Genomic DNA, 22,590 nt, shown 5'->3' with positions numbered 1-22,590 from the left:
TCTCCCAGCTCTAGCTCCTGGTTTACTAATGACTCCTCCAGCTGTGGCCATCTGCTATTTAACTCATACCCAAAATATGGTCCATGGATCAGCAACATCAGCATTACCTGGGAGCTTGTTAAAAATGCAAATTCATGGGCTCCACCCCAGACCTATTAAGTCAGAATTGGATAGAGAGTGGGGCCCACGAGTCTGCTTTTTAACAAACCCTCCAGGTGACTCTGACACTCACTGAAGTTGGAGGAGCATTGCCTTAGCCCGTTCATAAATTGTTTTCATTTCTAGAGGTGGTATTTAGTTCTTTTCAAATCTGATCCCTTTTTTTCTTACTGCCCTGTTCTTTCACCAAAGTTTATGTTATTTTTTAGTAAATCTCTATAATCATCTTAAATATACTTATTTCATGGTCTCAAATTGCCATGCTTGGGGGCCTGGATTCTCCAGCTGATGGTATTTACTGACTCCCTCCTCCTTGTTGGTTTCTTTTTTATTATGAGCTCATAATGACTGAGGGCCTTAGTTCCACTTCCAAGTTTGCTCAGATCTGAGGTCATGTCTTTTATCCAGGTGTCAGTAAACTTTTTTTAATAAAAGGTCAGATAGTAAATATTTTTGGCTTTATGAGCCGTACAGTCTCTGTCCCAATGACTCAACTCTGCCATTATAGCATAAACCCAACCACAGACAATATGTTTTTAAAAAGTGGGCGTGGTGGTGTGCCAATAAAACTTTATTTATAAAACAGGCAGGGGGCCAGATATGGTTCACAGGCGATAGTTTGCCAAGGCCTGCTCTTATCCTTGATTGGGCATCCGAACTGTAGCCCCCCGGCTTCCCTTATCGCCTCTTCCATCTCTCTATGTGTATTACATAGATATTACCATTTCAAGACAATTTCCTAAATGTACCTGATGATATTGAGATCGCTTAGGGCACTTGTTAAAAATAGAACCCGAGGCTCTCGGCCTCTAGGTTCTGATTCAGTCCATGCGACGTGACCAAGGTGTCAGTCTGTTTAGCAAGAACCCCAGGTAATTCTAAGGGTGAGAAAAGTTTGGGAAACTCTGCTTTAATAGAAGAGATTGGGAAGAATGAACTTAATGTTACAAGACTTACTCCCCCAACATCTGTACAACTTTGTCTCAGTTCTCACTCACACGATGCCACGTTGATTACTGCAAATCCTTAAAATCAGAGGCAAGGACAGCTCAGGCTATTAGTGCGTGGTCAGGAGGCAGGAAGTGTGTGACTCATGGACAGCAGCTGGTTTTTGGTGGGGTAGTCTTTTCAGTGCAGCTTGAGAAACGCCTTCTCCCAGGAAGCCACACCTATTTTTTACTAAAGGCTCTTTAATAATAAAGCCATATCATGCTACAGACTTAGAAGACATGGAATTCCCCCCAACAGTTCAGTGATGACTGCTGAGATAAGAGTTCATCCAACTTTTCTTGGTACTTGTTTACCCAAATAATCAGGGAATGAATAAGTGGCAAAAGCATTTGAGGTATTTGATGAACTTTCCAATGATTTATAGGGTTAAATCACAGCGAAGTTTCCTAGGCCAAAGACCATATTATTGCCCAATGCTTTGATCTCTTCCTTACCGTTGGTACCCAGAGCTGACATTTATGGAGTTATAGCCACCCAGATGTTTCCAGTGGGCCGTCAAGGTTGACAGCCACTGCTATAGACTAAAGTGTGGACAATTAACCCCTCTATCAGTGGCTCTCAAAGTGTGGTCCCCAAGCTAGCAGCATCGGCATCACCTGAGAACTAGTTTGAAATGCAAGTTCTCAGGCCACACTCGAGTCCCACTGACTCAGATACTCTGGGGTTGGGGTCCAGCAATCCGTGTGGTAACAGGCCCTCCAGATAATTCCAATGCCGGCTGAAGTTTGAGAATTGTTGCACTACAATGCCAGTGAATCACAGCTCCTTGGGTTTCCGCCCCTTTGAAAACTTTGCCACTCTTCTCATTAAGTGGGGGAGTCTACCCCTCTCTTGAATCTAGGCAAGACTTGTGACTTGCTTTGACCAACAGAAGGAAACTGAAGCGCTGCTGTGCACGTTCCAGAGTCTAGGCCTCAAGAAGGCATGAAGCTTCCACTTTTGTCCTCTTGGAACGTTTCTTCCACAATGTAAGGAAGCTGGTTTGGCCTACTGGAGGATGAGAGCCGTGCGGAGGAGAATGGAGGTGCTCCAGCCAACAGGCAGCACCAAGGCCCCAGACACGTGAGTGAGGCCAGCTCGGACCTTCCAGTCCAGCCCAGCTGAATGCAGCCACGTGAATGAATCAAGGAGACACCAGCAGAGGAACCACCCCGCTAACCCGAAGGATCATGAAAATAATCAATTGCTATGGTTTTAAGTTACTAAGATTTAGCAGCAGAAGGGACTAAATTAGAGCTGTGCAATTTACATGTAACCTTTGCCTTGAAGGGAAATGGTTAGTTCTTTAACGAAAAAGACTCTGGGGAAGTTGGGAATGTGGCTGGTGCAAACTGCCAGGCCAGCTGTGAGGTGCCTCATAGGCGGGGCTGGCTTCCTGGGCACTGCCCTGTGCCGCCACACAGGCCCCACGCTTAGAAGGGCCTCACCCTAGTTTCAATCTCTGCCGTCGCCATCTAGAAATTCTTAACAACTTTGAACAAGGAGCTCTGAGTTTTCATTTTATTCTGGGCCCTACAGACTAAATAGCCAGTCCCACTAATAGGCAGTTTTCCCGTTTATGCCTCACAACAACCCTAGGAGTTTGGTTTATCAGCTGCCATCACGTATTTGGGACATGTTGTGACTGAGCAAATAAAAAGGTGCCTGGCAAGTTGGTGAAGCATTTTCCCGGCATACTGAGGAAAACCCACTTGCAGATATAACCTGGAGTATATTTAAACAACTACAGGGCCAGGCAGGGGGAAGGGAAGGGCCTGGCCTGGGAAGCTAGGCCCCAGGCAGCCCAAACTCACTATTTATAGTGCTGTGGCCTATTTTGGCCTGCTGGGTGGCCCTGAAAATTGCCCTGAGAACTGGGCCTGGAAACACAATGGAAACCAGGCGCCTTCATTCTGGGGATGGCTGGAATCATGCTGGGCACGGACAAAAGTTTCTCTGATGAACTCAAGGACATTTTGAAAAACAGGATTTTCTTTAACAGAGAATTTTTATGAATTTAAGAGAAACCACCAGGAAATGATCAGGAATGTGTCCTGAGGGAGGAAAAGGAATGAGCAAATCAAGTCAATGAAGAGCTCACAGTCACAAGGCCCAACCATGTGCCAGGCACTGTGCAAAGCTCTTGACACACAGCATTCTATTTATACCCTCACGTACGACCCTATGAGGGCAGCCCTCTTATTAGCCCCATTTTAGAGGAAAGAAACCGAGGCTTAGGAAATTGAAGGAATCTACTGGAGGTCACAGGGCTGGTAAGCCAGGATTCAAACCCACGTCACGGCACTCCATCTACCCAGGCTGTGACCTACAGCAATGCTTCTCAAACTCCAGCGTGCAAAAACTCACCTGGGAATCTTGTCAAGGTGCAGATTCTGATTCGGGAGCCCTGGGCGGGGCCTAGATTCTGCATTTCTAACCAGTTGCCATGTGAAGATGATACCACTGGGCCACGGACAACAATTTGAGTAGCAAAGATCTAGATATTACAATTATTCTCCTCTCCTACTTTCCTCCCCCTACAATCTGCTTTCTCTACAGCAGCCTGAGTTACCGTGTTAGTTTCCATCGCTGCATGACAAGTGACCCCCCCCCAACCTTGGCAACGAGAAACAACAATAAACACTTATTATCTCTCACAGTTTCTGCAGGTCAGGAGTCCAGGTGTGGCTGAGCTGGGTGGTCCTGCCTCAGGGTCTCTCATGAGGTTATGAGTAAGACGTCAGCTGGGTCCATTGTCACCTGAAGGTTTGACTGGGCTGGAGGAGCTGCATCCAACATGGCTCACTCACATCGCTATCGGCTGGAGGTCTCAGTTTCCTGTCATGGAGGTGTCTCTGTGGGGCTGCTGAGAACATGGCAGCTGGCTTCCCCCAGAGTGAACGATCCAAGACAGAGACCAAGACTGCGATGTGTCTTATAACCTAATCTTGGAAGAGGCACACCACCTTTTCCACCTTATTCTGTTGGTCACACTTATCAACCCTGGTACAGTTGTGGGAAGGGACTCCCGGGAATGTGAATACCAAGAGGACAGACCACTGGGGAGTCATTGTGGATGCTGGCTACCACCATTTCCTGATGAAAAGTCAGTCAAGTCACGTCACTCCTCTGCTTAAAGCCCCATCATCACTCCTCATCTGAGTGAGAATGAAAGCCAAAGTTCCAGCATCCTAATGAGAGCTCACACTTGATGCCACAGGACCTGGCTCCTGACTGCTTTCTCGCCTCCCTTCCCTCATCCCCAGCTCACTTGAATCAATCACACTGACCCTCTTGTTGGTCCTCAGATATGGCTAGCACCCTCCTGCCCTGCAGGCCTCTGCAAGTGCCTTTCCCTCTGCCTAGAACGAACTTCATTCATATCTCTGCTCAAACAACACCTTCTCAGAGAGGTCTTCCTAGGCAAAACCCACCATCTAAAATAGTGGCCTCTATTATTCTCTAGCCCTTTAGCTTGCTTTATGTTGTTTCATGGTATTTATTTGTCGTAGATAACGTTAAGCAAGGAGCACACTTCTCAGATCCATTGATGTTGATCTCGGCCACGTGACTCGCTCTGGCCAATGGAATGTGTGTGGAAGTGGCATGTGCCAGTTTCCAGCCTATGCCTTATGACTCATGGTGTGTGTTTTTGTTCATGCCTTTGAGAACTTCTGACCTCTGCTATAAAAAGAACATGCTCCTGGTAGCCTCCTGATCTCAGATGAAAGACAGACTCTAGAACAAAACAGAATAGAACCCAACAGCCTGGAGCCAAGTGCAGCCAAATGCAGCCTAGAGCAGCTGAAACCTGGCTCATCTGCAGACACGTAAGTAAGATGTAAATGTATGTTGTGAGCCACTGAGTTTTGGGACGGTTTGTTAAGCAGCATTATTGTGACAATAGCTAACCAATACACATGTTGACATTATATTACATATTTATATCTGGTTATAGTCTATTGCAGGAATGCAAGCTCCTTGAGGGCAAGAATTTGGTCTTACTCCCTGTAGTATGCCCAGCATCTAGAACAATGCCTGCCTAGCACATAGTAGGTACTCAATAAATACTAGTGAATGAATATCAGTGAATGAATGGATCGAACTGTAGGGCCTGCTTGCTTACCCTTTATGCTACACTGCCTTTAAAGTAGCCCGAAAAATTGCAAAGTATTAAAAAAACAATTGTCTTGAACAGCAGTTCTAGGCAGCATACCCTTCACAAGAAAAATGTGACTCATACCAAGTCCTCTGCATTGTCTCTGTGCCAGACACCATCCCTCTTCACCTGGCCATAGCAGAAGTCAGACAGAAACTACCACCAACCCCTGCCTGGGAACGGAAGTGGGGCTTTAAGTGACACTGGTTCACCTGGTTGGGCAGCTATTCCCAGAGGAGAGCCAGAGCGATGGCTAATGACACACACAAAGGGAGGAAATGCGCCCCCACCGCCCTGCCTGGAGCAGCTGCCCCAGGAGACGCCCCTCTCTGGAAAGGAGGAAGAGGAAGTCAGGAAAGCCCTGGAGCTGACCGACAATCTGGGGAAGCCAACACTCAAGAGAAAGCAGAAGGGGAAAAGCCGGCCCTTAAATCACGAATTGTTGGGACTTGCTGAGGAAATAAAAATCGAGACTAACTCCTAAGGGTGTCTTCAGTCCTGCCGCCTCAGGGCTCACTTGGGACTGAGAGTACCTTGTATGAAAAAATGTTTGGCCAAATTCCCACCTGCCAGCTCTGTTCGTAGAGTGTTTTCCTTCAAATATAAATGCTCAGAATAGGTCTATGTGTGCTGATGTGGAAAGCTAGCCTCAAAGGTAAGGCAAGATGCAGGCTGCAGAGGGTGAGCCCATATTTACAAAAATATATATTCCATATTTATAAAAAACACAATATAATAAATATACATATTCATATATACAAAGGGAAAACACTAAAAGGACATGCACCAAACTGTTGACACTGGTTTCATCCAGGAAACAGGTTTGAGTAGCACAGGAATGGAGATTTTCACAATTTCCTTTAAACTATTTGTTACGGACTGAACGTCTGTGCACCTCCAAATTCATGTGTTGACGCCCTAACCGCCAGGGTGATGGTGTCAGGGGGCGGGGCCTTTGGGAGGTGAATTAGGTTTAGATGACGTCATGGGTGGAGCCCTCATGATGAAATTAGTGCCCCTATAAGAAGAGGTCAGAGAGCTTGCTCTCTCCCTGCCGTGTGGGGACACAGCAAGAAGGCAGCCATCTGCGAGCCAGGAAGAGAACTCCCACCAGACGCCGAACCTGCCAGTACCTTGATCTGGGACCTCCCAGCCTCCAGAACTGTGAGCAACAAATGCTTGTTGGTGAAGTTGCCCCGTCCGTGGTATTCTGTCAGAGCAGCCCAAACTAAAGCACTGCTTCTATGTGGCTTGATTTTTATTTGCAATGAGTATCTTCTCTTTTACAATAAAATATCAACAAAAGGCTTTTTCATACAAAGATGGCCATTTTTTTCCATACCCAAACTGACATGCTGCTCCTCACAATCTTTCCGGAGGTGGTCAGACGTGCTTGTAAAATGACGTCTTGTTTCACAGGACATTTGCCAGCGACAAGGGGCCCTCCTCTCCCTCACTCTGAGGCGAGGACTGGCTCGCAACTGCTCTGTAACTGCATCCGTGGTGCGACGCCTCTGCTTGCCTTGTCCCTCTAGTTCCATCACTGTTTACTTTCTGTGAACGTGCTCACTTCTCCCATCCTGCAGAAAAGGATGGTCTACAGCTGTGCCCAGTTCTGCCAACGTCACCAGCGTCTCGGAAAGGAGCGCATTTATCCCATTTCTCAGCTCCATCTGCGTGTTGGCATTCCAGCTACTCTCGGATGTCAAGCAATCTTCTAACAGCACACATAAAATTGACAGAGAAAGATTGCCCTTTCCATCTGGTCTTTAAAGCCTCTTATTTGTTTAGTAAATAGAACCTCTTCAAATAGGAAAGACTTTTCAAATAGGAAAGACACTGATATATACTTACATCCACATTGATACCATTTATTTCTGCATCTACAGATTGAAGGACGTTTTCTCATGTGTTGCCACTGAAAAACATTTTGATCCTTATGATAACCTGATGAGCTATTCCAGGCAGCTATTATTCTTCTCAACTTAAAGAGAAAGAAATTGAGATTCCGAGTTTAGTGATTTGTCCTGGGTCATTCAACTGGTAGGTTGCAAAGCTGATCCCAATTCATCAGTGGGTCTAAACCCTGGCTGCAGGTTAGAGTCACCTGGGGGCTTTAAAAAACGCCCATCTCCTGTTCTCACCATGGCCAGGTAAACAAGAATCTCAGGCGAATGAGGCCCTGCGTATTAGAATTCAAAAACGAAATCTTTCCAAGGACGACCTTGACGCTTAGTGAGGCTTGGGTTGACCACTGCAATCCATAGGTATACAGAAGGCAGCCTATGTAAAACACATATGTGCTTACTCATCACCAGGGTGAAGAGCTCCCTCTCACTGGGCCTCTCCAGTGGACCACTGCTCAGTGACGAAAAGGAAGAGGCTACTGACGCAGGCAACCACGTGGAGGAACCTCAGACGCACAAGGCCAAAGGAAAGAAGCCAGACTCAAAGGCTGCCTATCTTCTGACTCCATTTATATGACGTTCTGGAGAAGCCAAAACCATAGGGGCAGAAAACAGACAGTGAGGGCCAGGGCTGCTGGTGGGGGCAGAGGTTGACTACAAAGGGGCAGCATGAGGGCACTTTGGGGGATGATATGAATGTTCTATGTCTTGATTATGTGGGTGGTTAGACTGCACGCATCTGTCAAAACTGAGAGACTGTACAATAAGAAGGGCAAATTTTACTGTACACACACACACACTTTGAGACAAAGTGAGATACCACTACACACACACCAAAATGGCTCAAATTAAAAAGACTGACCATACCAAGTATCGATAAGGACATGGAGCAACAGGAACTCTCATACACTGCTGGTAGGGGTGCAAAATGTTTTTTTAAAAAAGGCAAGAGAGGGGGCTCTGAGGACGGTCAGCCCTGGGCTTGAACTCTGGCTACCGCTCATCACTGAGTGACTTGGGCAAGTCACTCGGGGTCTCTAAGCCTTGGCTGGTTCATCCACACATAAGATAACAGTAACACATGCCTGCCTACTTTGTAGCGTCGGCACAAGGTGTAAAGGAGATGATGCTTGTAAAATGCTGAGTGCGACGTCCGGCACGTGGCAAGTGACCAATAACGTTAGATTTTGCTCTTTTTCATATTATTATCATTCTCATTATCGCTGTTTCTGGGCTTCTCAAGGGATGGATGAGCTCTGTTTCTAAGGCACCCAGCGCTGTTCTTGGCAAGTAGAAGGTCCCCAATGCACATTTGTCAAATGAGGGGATGAACAAATGATGTCACATGTCAACGGAAGGCCTAAGTCCTCTATGTGAGTCAGATGGCAGAAGGCTTGGCAGCAGCCACCCTAACATCTGAATCCTCGGCCTAAAACCAAGACCTCTACATCGTTCAGCAGTTCAGGAGTCTCATTTCGTTTAGTTAGGGGGACTTGTAGAGGTGACCTCAACCCCCCCAACAGCTTATAAACATTTTCCACGTTAGCAAATGCTCAAAACCAATTTCAAATATACGTGGGTTTCACAAATACATACGAGATGGCCTCCAGAAAAGAATTTTTTGGGACTGACTCTTCTGGTCGGGGAGGTACTGTGGTGGTGAAAATGGACCAAAATTGTCTTCAGAGCCAGCAAACGAGGATTCCACAGGGAAGAGAAGTCTTCCCATACGGCGTTCCCCCTAGGGGAGCCCAGGGCACAGACTGTTCATCAAGTCACAAGGGCACGACAAGTCCCTCTGAGGCTAGCGAGAGATGGCTGTGCACCATCAAGAGGGGAACTGGTGCTGATTGGATGCACGGCCCCATTTTCAGCATTCCTTTTGCAGAAAACAATGTCTGCCTTTTGCTAGCAAAGTCTGCCCACCTGCCAGGAGATATCAGCAATTGGAAGAGAAATTCCAACTGAAGAAAATCTTTTCTGTCTGATACTCAGATGAATTAACCACGCCCAGCGCCTTCAGGGGATGCTCTCCTTTCAAGCCTGCTTGGGGGATCATCATTTCCCACAGCACAGTTCGTTTCTTTATGTGATGAGGCCTGGTGAAGAGAGGGCTCACGAAGGCCAATGATAAAACGTATACACTTTTCTCAAGGGTAAACTCACCTGTTGAGTTCAAGGATCCTGGGGCATAAGCAACCCCCCATAAAAGTCCGTCTTTAGGAGCCCAAGTAAATCCCCAAGAAGGGCTTATAAATGGAACAGTGCAGTTTGCTTTTCTTCATTTTCAAATGCCCTCATTAGAGAGACGATTTAAGGGATGTGGTTAGTCACTAAAATATTTATGAACTGCTTAATATGTGCCAGACAGTGTTGTAGGGGCTGGGGATGCAGGACGAATAAGTCAAGCAACCTCCACCCTCGTGGAGCTCACATTCTGGTCAGGGTGACAGGCAGTAGACGAGTGAACATCCAGTATAATGTCAGGCAATTGATAAGTGACCAGCAGAAAAGAAAGCAGAGTAAGAGGCTGGAGAGGGATGAGGTGGTGCTTCTTTAGAAAGAGCAGCCAGAAGAGACATCCAAGAAGAACCCTGGATGAAGCAAGGGAAGGCACCATGGTTGATAGTTGCAGGTGCAAAGAACAAACAGCAAGTGCAAAGGCCCTGAGGTGGGGGCATGCTGCTGTCCCTGACGAACTACAAGGAGGCCACCAGCTGGCTTTTCTAAAAGATTCCCTAGTAAGGAAAATAGAACCAATAATAACAATAGCTAACATTTATTGTGGCTTTACTATGTGCCTGGCACTGTGCCAAGTCCCTTATAGGGATTAACCATCTGATTTGCTCTTCATAGGCAGGACCTCTTATTATTATTCCCATTCTACAGACAGGAAGCTGTGATTCAGAAGTTAAACAGCCTACCCAAAATTACCAATAGCCTGACATGACATACCAGGATTCAAATGGATCTGTTTGCTGTTAGAGGCCACATTTTTAACACGTTGCCATAGGGCATGTTTTACAAAGAAAGAATAAAACAAGTCTTTCCCTTCAGCCATAACATTCATGAACAAGAAGATTAAGGCTAATGATGAGAACATCAAGTGATCCTTCCAAAAAAAATGTGTCATCCTAGCAGCCCCGCCAGCTGACTGAAGTGGAGAAAACTTCCTCATCCTGCAAGCGCGGAGCCTCGCGTTGGCATTTCTGCTTTCTGCAGGAAAATATGGGAGGAACTACAAAACCTTTCCTCTGTGTTCTTTGAAGAGCCTTTTCATAGTCGCTTGGTTTTTATCCTGGGCTGTTTTTATCGTCTCTTTTCTACCTGACTATATAGGTCAACTCTATATAGAAAGCAGTGGTTTTTCAGGGGAAAGAAAATCGTGTTAAATTAAATCAAAGCACATTTGAACGCCCATCTCTTTCCTTTTCTTTTTATTGCGGTAAAATACACACAACATAAAATTTACATCTGAACCATTTTTAAACGTAGAGTTCAGTGGTATTAAGTACATTCATAACGTTGTGCAACCATCACCACCATCCATCCCCCCAAACCTTTTCATCTCGTAAAACTGGAACTCTGTCCCCATTAAACGATAGTTCCCATTCTCCCCTCCCCCTAAATGCCTCATATAAGTGGAATCACACAGCATTTGTCCTCTTGTGACTGGCTTCTTTCACTCAGCATAATGTCCTCAAGGTTCACCCGTGCTGTAGCGTGTGTCAGACCTTCATTCCTTTTCAAGGCTGAGTAATCTTCCATGTATGTATATACCACGTTTTGCTTATCCATCCATCCATCAGCACGTGCTTGGGTTGCTCCCACGTTTTAGCTATTGTGACTAAGGCTGCTGTGCACATGGGTGTAACATATCTCTTCGAGAACCTGCTTTCCATTCCTTTGGGTATATACCCAGAAGTGGAATTGCTAAGTCATATGGTAGTTCTATTCTTAATTTTTTGAGGAACCTCCACTCTTTTCCACAGTGGCTGTACCATTTTATATTCCCACCAACAGGGCACAAGGGTTCCAATTTCTCCATATCCTTGCCAACACTTGTTATTTTCCTTTTTTTTTTTTTATAATAGCCGTCCTAACGGATGTGAGTGGTATCTCATTGCGGTTTTTGTCTGCATTTCCCTAATGATTAGTGATGTTGAGAATCTTTTCATGTACTTATTGGCCATTCGTATATCTTCTTTGGAGAAATGTCTATTCAAGTCCTTTACCCATTTTTGAATTGGGTTGTTTTTCTGTTGTTGACTTTTAGGAGTTCTCTGTATGTCCTGGATATTAATCCCTTATCAGATATATGACTTGCAAATATTTTCTCCCATTCTGTGGGTTGCCTTTTTATTCTGTGGATACTGTCTTTTGATGTACACAATACTAAAATTTTCAAGAAGTCTAATTTGTCTATTTTTTTCTTTTGTTACCTGTGCCTTTAGTGTCATATCCAAGAAATCATTGCCAAACCCAATGTCATGAAGCTTTTGTCCTATGTTTTCTTCTAAGAGTTTTATTGTTCTAGGTCTTATATTTAGATCCTTGACATATTTTGAGTTAATTTTTGTATATGGTATTGGGTAAGGGTCCAACTTCATTCTTTTGCATGTGAATATTCAGTTTTCCCAGCTCCGTTTGTCGAAAAGACTGCTTTTCCCCATTGAATGGCCTTAGCCCCCTTGTAAAAAAAATCATTTGACCATATGTGGGAGGGTTTATTTCTGTGCTCTCTTTTCTATTCCATTGGTCTATATGTTTACCGTTGGGCCAATACCACACCGTTTTGATTCCTGTAGCTTTGTAATAAGTTTTGAAATCAGGAAGCGTGACTCCTCTAGTTTTGTTCCTTTTTCAGGATTGTTTTGGCTCTTCACGAACCCTTGAGATTCCAAATGGATTTCAGGATGGGTTTTTCTATTTCTGCAAAAAGCCTTGTATTTATTTTTTAATTACTATATTATTGAATATTAATTGTTTATACATTTTATTTAATCTGAAAGATGCTGCATAATTTCAGGAAAAAAACTCAGATTCTGGATCAAAACAGCAGTGCTTCCAGATTGTATCACAGATACAATCTTCACCGTTTCTTCCAGCCTCCAGACGTCAGGAGGGTTATACAATTATAGGCCAGGAACTGCCTAGGCCAGTGGGATTAAAAAAAGAAACATCTAACAAGTGGCCACTCCATCATCATTTCCCAGGCTTCTCAGAGCCTCAAAGGTCTGCCGTGTATAGTGGCAAATGGTGCTCCTTACTCCAAGAGTTGTACAATGCACAACCCACACAACTGGACACAATAGCCTTACTTGATTATCCCCTCCAGCACAGTGTCCACGCAACTCCATCCTCCCCATGCCTCATGCTCCCAATCTCTTACTTCTTTGTCTCTCCACTGCCCGATCAAGACCTACTCCCAGGGCACACTTGCATACATTGCCGGTGCATGTAAATAGGTCTAGAAGCTAGACTCTAGCCACTCTAAACGGTAATTGAGCAGTAATTAGCAAAACTCTGAAAAGAGCCGCTTACTTTTTAAGCCATCAATTCTATTTCTAGCCATTAATCTTACAGAGAAAATCTGATAAATGTGCAAAGACATGAACGAAGATGTTTTTCATAATATATTTTACGTAAGAGAGAAAACTAGCATGTCCAACCAACCATGGTTAAACAAATTATGGTTTGGTGTATTCACAGAAAGAAATATCATAGAGCCATAAAAATTGGTGAGAGAGATCTTTGTGTACTGACAAAGAAAGAAATTCCCACTGTATCATTAAGAGGAGAGAGTAAGCACAAAACAGTGTTTATCATCACAGTTGTGTTAAAAAAAAATTCCTATATGAATAGGAAAACTTCTGAAAGGATGAAGGCATCATATAATTTTTTAACTTATATATATTATCTATTCTTTTCACAATGGCTATGTATAACTTAAACAATAAAAATAGTAGACGTTTTTCAGAAATTTGCTCCCTGGGGTAGGCTCCCCCTCTCCAGCCACGGCCGAGCCTCCAGCTGACATAGGCTACAGTGTTTCCCCGGGACAAATCAGGATGGTTGCTCTGCACGAATGGACGCAGTTTTTTATTTTGTGCCAATATCCTCCTTTGTGTGCCTAGAAATTTTTATACCAAAAACTGTAATTTCCAGGACTGTCGACTGCAACAGAAATGCGCCTTGAACAGCATTCACTGGCACAGCTGAACCCAAGTGCTCCAGCATGGTCATCAGCACTCAGCCCCGCTCCTCTGTCTCTCAGCTCTGCCCTCCCTTCTCCAGCAGGCTCTCGCACAGTGGAAGAGGGTTGCTCATAGCCTGGCCCCACTGCAACCCCACGCAAAGCACGCCGCTCTGTCACCACACCTCCTGCGAGAATCCCAGAATGGAGTTCCACTCGGTGTTACTGGCCTGATTTGGGTCCCTGCCCATCATGAACTACTCCCTGTAGCCAGAGGGACGCCGTATTCGAGTGTCCAAGCCGGCACAGGCCCACCTCTACAGCCAGGGGGCAGGGGTCATTCACCCCAGGTCAGTTCACCCCAGACAAAGATATAAAATGCACAGATTCTCATTGTTCTCTGTGCTGGAGCTCAGGCTCTCCAATTTTTTTTTTTTTAAATTTTGCAAAGCCACAGAGGGGCTGCTGGAGCAACCTCGCATTGTATGGTTCATCAAAGAACGTAATGATTGATGGCCTTTGCGGTTCTCAGTTGTCACAATGCTTGGAGCGGGAGCTGATGTTGGGAGGAGGGGAAGAGCGCATGCCACGCTGGTGTCCAGGCTGAGTTAGAAAGAACAAAATAAAATCAATGGGCACAAGGCAGAAAACACTGGGACAGCAGAAATATTCAGGGGATTTAGCTGGTCTCTGCCTCCTAGATTAAAGAAACCAATCAATATGGCCCACGAGAACCTCCTTTGGACTTCACGAGAGAAGCGTTTTCTCTGTTGATGGTTACCTAGTGCATCCGGGGTCTCACAAGCAGAAGAGCACCACTGATGTGGCAGTGCGGCTCGTCACCCAGCACACTTCAGAGGGGAGAGGACCACGTTGCATTCACAATATCCAAATGGATTTTTGAAAGACCCACTCAGTTTTGCACGTTGAAACAATCTGGCTTACTAACCATTAATCTAGTATTTTGAAACAAGAAAGAAGAGCATGTCTACTTCTCCAGAAGTGCTTAATATCTAGTAACAACTACCAGGAACCTATTTACAAGGCTATAAAGTCACAGCTACCCAGAATGGTTCACAGCACATAGCTTTCCATACCATGTGACATTTCTGTTAATGTGGTCAGTTAAAATACATTTTTATCAGATGTCGGGTCAGTTTTATAACAAGTGCAGATGTCAGATTTGTGGATTTTAAAACTTCCTGGCAAGAATATGACTCAGAAAGGAAGTTCGTTCTGACACACACTGCAATATAGATGAACCTTGAGGACGTTATGCTAGATGAAATAAGCCCGTCACCAAAGGACAAATACCACATGATCCCACTTATGCGCGGTATCTACAGCAGTCAAAGCCACAGAGAGTGAAAGTAGAAGGGGGTTGCCAGGGGCTGTGGGGAGGAGAGATGGGGCGCTACCGTTTCGTGGGTACTGAGTTTCAGTTTAGAAAGATGGAAAATGTTCTGGAGACAGATGGTGGTGATGGTTGCACAACAACGTGAACGTGCTTAAGGTCACTGAACTGGACACTTAAAAATGGTTAAAATGGGAACTTTTATGTTGTTTATTTTACCACACAAAAAAATTTTTGTGAGGGACTATATTTTTCCTTCATGGTATTTAAGAAATTACGAGTAAAGGTGTTTGTTAATCTCAAAACACTTCATGATGAGTGTGTAAAAACTACACGCGAGTGTGTAATGAGAGAGACTTTGTATGAGGTGCTGGCTATAAGAATACACGTCGTGAATTCCTGAAAGCCCCTTTTTCTAGTCATCGGATGTTTAGCTGTTCCCAAGAAAACCAGGCCAAAGCTCAAGAACTTATCAGAAGAACACATGGTCAGAAGTAATAAAACGGCTTGCTTCATATTATTTTTTCCGTACTATTTATTTTATTTACATAGAATTCACATACTGTAAAATTCATCCTTCCAAAGTTTACAATTCGGTGGTTTTTATTATATTCACAAAGTTCTACAACCATCACCATTATCTAATTCCAGAACATTTTCATCACCTCAAAAAGAAACCATTACAGTCACTCCCCATTTCTCTCTTCCTCCCGCCCCTGACATCCACTACTCCAGTTCTGTCTATGGATTTGCCTATTCTGGACGTTTCATTTAAATAGATTTATACAATATGTGGCCTTTCGTGTCTGGCCTCTCTTACTTAGCATGATGTTTTCAAGGTTCACCCATGTTGTAGCGTGTAGCAGTGCTTCGTTCCTTTTTATGGCTGAAGAACCTTCCATAGTATGGAGGTACCACATTCTGTGGACCCATTCATCAGCTGATAGACATTTGGATGTTTCCACATGTTGATTATTGCAACCAATGCTTCTGTGAACATTGACGTACAGTGTTTGTGTGGGCAGATGTTTTCCATTATCTTAAATAGATACAGAGGAGTGGCAGTGCTGGGTCATAGAGTGCTATCTCTATGTTTAACTGTTGGAGGAACTGTCACACTGCTTTCCAAAGTGGCCGCGCCATTTTATATTCTCACCAGCAGTGTGTGAGGGTTCCGAGGGCTCAACATTCTCACCAAAATTTGTTACTGTCTTTTTGATTACAGCCGTGCTAGTAGCTGTAAAGTGGCGTCTCACTGTGGTTTTGATTTGCATTTCCTGACAACTAATGATTCTGAGCCTCTTTTCATGGGCTTACTGGCCATTTGTATATATTCTTTGGAAAAATGTGTATTCAAATCCTTTGCCAGTATGATAATTTGGTTATTCATCAGGTTGTGCAAATTCTTCATATTAGATCCTTATCTGATATATGATTTGCAAATATTTTCTCCCATTCTGTGGATTGTCTTTTCACTCACTTGATGATGTTTTTTGAAGCCAAAAGTTTTTCATTTTATTGAAGTTCAAGTTATTTTTTTTCTTTTGTTGCTTGTGCTTTTTGCTATGTAAACTGTTGCTTAATCTGTAAATCATGAAAATTTACACCTATGGTTTCTTTTCAGAGTTTTATAGTTTTAGCATTTTCACTTAGGTCTTTGATTAATTTTGAGTTAATTTTTGTATATAGTGTGAGGTAGGGGGCTACCTGCCTTCTTTTGTGTGTGGATATCCAGGCCTCCCAGCGCCATTTGTTGAAAAGACTGTTCTTTTTCTATTGAATGGTCTTGGCATCCTTACCGAAAATCAATTGACCATAAATGTAAGGGTTTATTTCTGGGCTCTCAACTCTATTCCATTGATCTATCTTTACGCCGCGATCACTTGACTACTGTAGCTTTGTAGTAAGTTTGAAATAGGGAAGCATGAGTCCTCCAACTTTGTTATTTTTCAAGATTGTTTTGTCTATTTTGGGCCCCTTGAATTTTCATATGAATTTTAGGATCAGCTTGTCAATTTGTGCAAAAAAGAAAAAAGTCAGCTGGGATTTTGAAGGGGATTATGTTGAATCTGTTGATCAATTTGGGGAGTACTGCCATCTTTACAATATCAAGAATTCCAATCATCAAACACAGGCCCTATTTCCGTTTGTTTAGGCTTTTTAAAATTTCTTTTAACAATGTTTTATAGTTTTCAGTGTACAAGTCTTGAACTTCTGTTAAATTTACTCCTAACTATTTTATTCTTTTTGATGCTATTGCAAATGGAATTGTTTTAACTTCATTTTCAGATTGTTCATTGCTAAGTGTATAGAAATACAACTGATTATTGTATATTGATCTTGTTTCCTGCAACCTTGCTAAACTTGTTTATTCTAACTTTTTTTAGCGAATTACTTAGGATTTTCTATATAGAAGATCATGTCATCTATGAATAGAGATAGCTTCACTTCTTCCTTTCCAATCTGAATGCCTTTTATTTCTTTTTCTTGCCTAATTTCCATGGCTACAACCTCTAATACCTTGTTGAATTGAAGTGGCAAGACAAGATATCCTTGTCTTATTCCTAATCTTAGGGGGAAAATAACCAGTCTTTCACCATTAAATATAATTTAGCTGCAGGGTTTTCGTAGAAACCCTTTACCAAGTTGAAGTTCCTTTCTATTCCTAGTTTGTTGAGTGTTTTTATCAGGAAAGCTTGTTGGAGTTTGTCAAATGCTTTCTCTGTATCCATTGAGATGACTGTATGACTTAAATTAATTTTTAATTAAAGAAAATCATACTAGTTCTCTTTGAAAAAAATTTGTTCAATTAGGTCTCCCTAATTCTGTCCCAGCCAACCCAATGTACCCACTGTTGTCACATTGCTCTGCTTCCTTTCAGATATTTTCCTATGCATGTCTGTATGTGTTTGTGTGTGTAGCTGTCGAAAATATACAACATGTTTTTTTAAAAAAAGGTAAAAAATATATATGCTATTTCCTCTCCCTGAGATATTCTCTTGGTCCCAGCTGACACTCCAGTGCTCCATCTTTCTTTAAGGCTGAGATCAAGTCCTTCTTTTCTGGGGAAACTTCCAAGTCATCCCATACATCAGATATCTTTTCCTTCTAGCGAAAACTTGGATCTTTTCCCCTCACTTGGCCCCCTTCAGTTACGTTTTTAGCACAGGAAATGTTTGGCTTTGAACAGCCTGAACTTCCATACAGTATACACTGACCCCTTGTACATCTTTTGTACCTTGGGGAACATTTCTAGCTAGTGAGGAATGATGGTGCAATAGCCACAGTTAAATCCTGTGCCACTGAGACATCTTTACACGGCAGAGTTTGTCGGTGTGATGAGCTGAATTCAGCTGTCTTACAGACAGTGTTTTTCATGCTGTGCCCATAACACAGGCACCACGTGTATGGAGAGGTCGGGGTCGGGGGTCTTACTGCATGGGAGAACCAGGGACAGAACATTTCTTTTTACTGTTACATCCTGGATACCTACCAGGCTTCTGGAAGAAATAAAATCTAAAAATCACTATTTTATTGCATTTTGCTCTGTTTCATAAAAAGGAACAGAAAATAGAAAAGTAAAATCGCTGATTCTGGTGTAAGAAGTATACGCCTCACAAATGAAACATGCTGATGACAAAGATGGAACTCAAGAAGCATGTGGAAAGCAGGCATCTTTCGCCTTGGTTAGACCTCACCGGACTTAAGCTAACCAGCTGGTGTTCAATTATGAAGCAAAAAGACCACATTTATAAGATGTGTAAAAAATGCTAAAAACCTATGTCATCAAAGATTACATGTAAGTCGTGGGGTATAATAGAGTTTTATAACTGGCTTTTAACTCTTTGGGAACAGACTGTTCCTCATGATGTGCAAGTTTATTATTTAACTTTCACACTTGACTTCAACCCATGTTTTTGGGAATGTGCCATGTACAAAAGGAGTGAAATGACCAGACAGTACTGCCCCAGATAGTGAGCTCCTTATAACCAAGGACAGTTCCATTTAATGGTCATGTAACAAATATTTTGCTGATTGATTAATTAATTATACCTCATTAGAATTAATCTAACTTCTTGATGGAGCACTGTTTGCCAGTGTGTTCACCCCAGTCTGTTTCTCCTACGCCAGCCCTAAGGAGAACATCAGTATGCAGATCTTTCGCCTCCATGTAAACCTCTGGGACCTTTTCCTTTGGTGATGCTTGCCACCGCCGATGTCAAACCTAAACTCATTCCATCGATGCCTGACACTCACACCTGGGTGGGACCATGCTGCCACCTAGAATGGGAGCTTAGTGTTGACCAGGAAGCCTCTTAACGTTGATACTCTAATTGCAAATAATCGGAAGATGTACACTTTTTAGCCTGAGATACACATGCCACTCTCATGTGTATTTGGTAAGAATTTTTTAAAGTACATCCTTCTTGAAGGGCCACATGACAATATGGATCAGGGAAAAAAGAAAAAAAACTCACCTTTTGACCTAGAAATTCGACTTCTACAATTCCTCCTACATAAACAACCAGACAAATGTGCAAAGATGGCTGCACAAAGATTTGTATTGCAGCATTTATTACAATAATGATAAACTGGAAATAACCAATAGGAAAATGGTTAGAAAAGACAAGCTTGAAAAGAAAAGGTCATTTTTTCTATGTAAGTATTTAAATGTCATTCTATGTACTAAGATTTTTGAAGGTTTAGAAAGTTTTACACCAAAATATCAACAATGGTTATCTTTGGGTGACAGAGTTATCAGTGACTCAAAAATTTTTTATTTGCTTTATCTGAATTATCTGAGTTTTCTCAGTGAACATGTATTGCTTCTGTCTGCATGTAAAATTATTTTTTATGTAATATAAGCCACTCACCCCAACTTTAAAAGGCTGGAGGGTACTTTTAATGATAATTGCAAAGTAAGTTTTGGTAGAAATTCTAAATCACTCTTCGCGACCTATTTTACAGAGTATCCTGTTTCCCAGGTCTGGATGTTAGCCCTAATATTCTCCATTTCAAATCCATCTAAGGGTTTTCCCGTGGGCCTCCACATCGCAAAAGTTCCCCATCAGGCCAAATGCCGTAATTGCACACGACTCTTACCAGATAGGCTCTCCAGAAGGACTGAATGATGAGGGCTGCTTCCTCTTCTGTCAGCAGGAGGGAGAGTGGGATTGGCGGCCGTGGGCTGAAAAGCAATAAAACGGTCATATGCCCATGAGAATCCGTCCTTCAGCCTCAGCAAGGCCTTTGACAACATAATGGCCTCTCTGATTAAGGGCCTCATCCGTTCCCATTCTTAGAAAGCAACAATGCCATTTTTGATAGGAAAGTTTAAGCTTGAGTTAGCATGTTTTATTTCGAAATCTGGGGTGGATTTTTTGTTTTCAATCTGCATAATCTTAAATCACTGTTAGCTTGCCCCGCTCGGAAGGGCTCAGGTTACTCAAGTTGCATGTTAGTCCTCAAGGTGCAACATACATGTTATTGACATAAGGCCTTGTGGACACAAAGCAAGAGCCAGAGCAGAAGAGACCTTTATGTACTGCAGCTGAGTGAGGCATAATAAACGGCTCTTTCCCAACTTTCTATGGAAGGGAAATTAACTAGTCCATCTCTTACCTGGAGGGAAAATACTGGAATTTACCTCTGTATTTCTACATCTTAAGAAGCAATAAAATATCTCAAGCGCTGGTTCCATTGACAGTGTCTGCTCTTGTGGGATTTTTTAAGATTATGATGGGATTTTTGATCGTAGATATCACATTTAAAAATCATGGCTAAATGTTCTTTTCTTGTTTTTTTCCTAAAAGTTTTAAAGAGATACTAAGTGTAAGTCTAACTTAATTCTGGTTCCTTATGTCTCCCCAAAGCACAGCTACCCCTGAAGAGCAAGAGTCAAGACTTTGCAGATACAGCACAAAGAAATAAAGCTCTGAAAGGAATGTGGCTCACCAGGAGGCTGTCCCCGGGGCAGGATCCTCCGAAAGCTTGCTGGTGAGGGACCCTCAAGTCCTGGCCACAGAGCCCTCTCTAATGACAGGCATCACTTGAGTTTACAGTAACTCCCACTGTGCAGAGAGGAGGACTGACTGCCCAAGGTCACACAGCTTGTAGGTGGCCTAGTCAGGATCCTGGCCCAGATCCAGCCACTCCCAAAGCTGAGGCTTCCCTCGCAATGCTGTGCGGAGACCACACCTCAACGGGGCCAGCACTTAGCAGATGCCCAGCCTGGCGCAGACTGCGAGGGAAACTGGCAGCGACGCGTGATTCTCCGGGGTCTGCGGTTTTATCTCCCTCTAAACTTTGCCTTGAAACAACAACAACAAAACTTCCCTTGATACGTATAATTGTGTGACTGAATGAATGCTCTTTTGAATTATTCCAGAATAAAGAAATCAAAGACGGGAAGGACCCTGAAGGTCACTGGGAACATTTCTAGCAAGCAAAGTGCTGCCAAGTTCTGGCTCTCGGGCTGGGCCAGTCCTTTCTAAGAGGCCAAGGAAAGCAGGTTCTTCTATTTCTTGGAGACCTAATTACACCCTCAAAACGACCGCATTGTTAGAGACCTTTCCCTAATTTCAGTTTCCATCTTTATTTGCATGATGTAGTGACATTTTTTTTGGTTCTGTTTTTGTTTTCACTTACTGCCTAATATCCAGTTTTCTGGGCTGTAATGGAGCATTCATATTGTGCTGGAGGCCTGCCACTGGAGGCTCATTGGCTCCCACTTTCCACATTAAAGGTCTCTCCTCGTCCATTCTCCTTATTCTCCAAATCACAGTTGTGTGACACGGACAAATCCCATCCCTGAAGAAATTCTCCTTCACTAGTTAAAAGTTAACAGCTTGTAGAGAGATTCTGGTCTTTCTAAGGAGACCCTGGAGTGCTGGCAGTGAGTTTATGAGAATAACACTATCGGGCATTCATACCAGCTGATATTTACCAAGAACTTTCTGGACTCCCCTCCCACCAGCCCCTCTCCTTGTGCTCCAGCCATGCGGGCCCTTTTCATCTCCTCAAGTGTGTCCTCCCACCTTAGGGCCTTTGCAGAGGGACTTTCCTCGGCCTCCAGTATCCTCCTACTCCAGCTGGAGCACTGCACGTGGTCATGCAGTCTGCTGCTAAGGGCACCCCCAGGGCACTGAGACCCGGCCCACACTCTGCTCGCTAAGCCACGCTCCAGGTTTGGCAGGGGGGCTGACACCTCCTTCTCCTGATTCACTCTTATTCTTTCTTCCAATTTCCACTCAGATGCTATGGAAAGATGTCCTTTGATTAGGTCAGGGCCCAGTGGAGCTCTAAGCAATTTTCCTTCCTAGTCCTTGGCCCAATTTGGAGATATAAACCTGTGTGATGTCAAATTAATGCCCAAATCCTCCACCGGGCTGAACGCTCCAGAGGGCAGCGACGGGGCCTATGTCTACTGCTCCCAGCACCTAGGACAACGACTGGCACATAGTCGACGCTCCATAAACATTGGTGGAATGAGCCTCTGTGCCTGGCAGAGTGCGCTAAGCACTTTCCACACCTTATTTAATTAAATCCTCACAACATTAAAAACGAGCTGTTGTTATCCTTCTTTGAGAGCTGAAGAAACTGAGGCAGGGAGGGGTGAAGTGACCTGTTCAAGGTCACTGACCATTTCCTGCTGGGAATGCAAACTGCCCAGGAAACGGACGGAGCGGCCCAAGGAGACGATGAAGGGGAGCCCACAAGGTCACCAACGTGGGATCCTGGGTCTAACAGCTGCGAGTGTTACACAGAGGAAAACACAGTCAATTGCCTAGAAGAGAAAAACGTCGGGGGGGAAAGTCATAATCAT

General features: G+C 43.6%; 1 protein-coding gene across 4 annotated transcripts in view; it reads right to left on the bottom strand.

Moving 5' to 3' along the window:
• IQCK (IQ motif containing K) overlaps positions 1 to 22,590 on the bottom strand; it is a 117,739-nt gene that overhangs the window by 42,423 nt on the left and 52,726 nt on the right. For all 4 annotated transcript variants that reach the window (XM_046666210.1, XM_046666211.1, XM_046666208.1 and 1 more), the window contains exon 7: positions 19,869 to 19,953. In XM_046666210.1, coding sequence (XP_046522166.1) covers positions 19,869 to 19,953 — 85 coding nt within the window. The remainder of the gene's footprint in view (positions 1 to 19,868; positions 19,954 to 22,590) is intronic.

This window comes from Equus quagga, chromosome 7, assembly GCF_021613505.1.
Source record: "Equus quagga isolate Etosha38 chromosome 7, UCLA_HA_Equagga_1.0, whole genome shotgun sequence".
Taxonomy (NCBI): Eukaryota; Metazoa; Chordata; class Mammalia; order Perissodactyla; family Equidae; genus Equus; species Equus quagga.
Note: the sequence above shows the minus strand (reverse complement) of the source record. Positions and strands in the feature narration are given on the sequence as shown.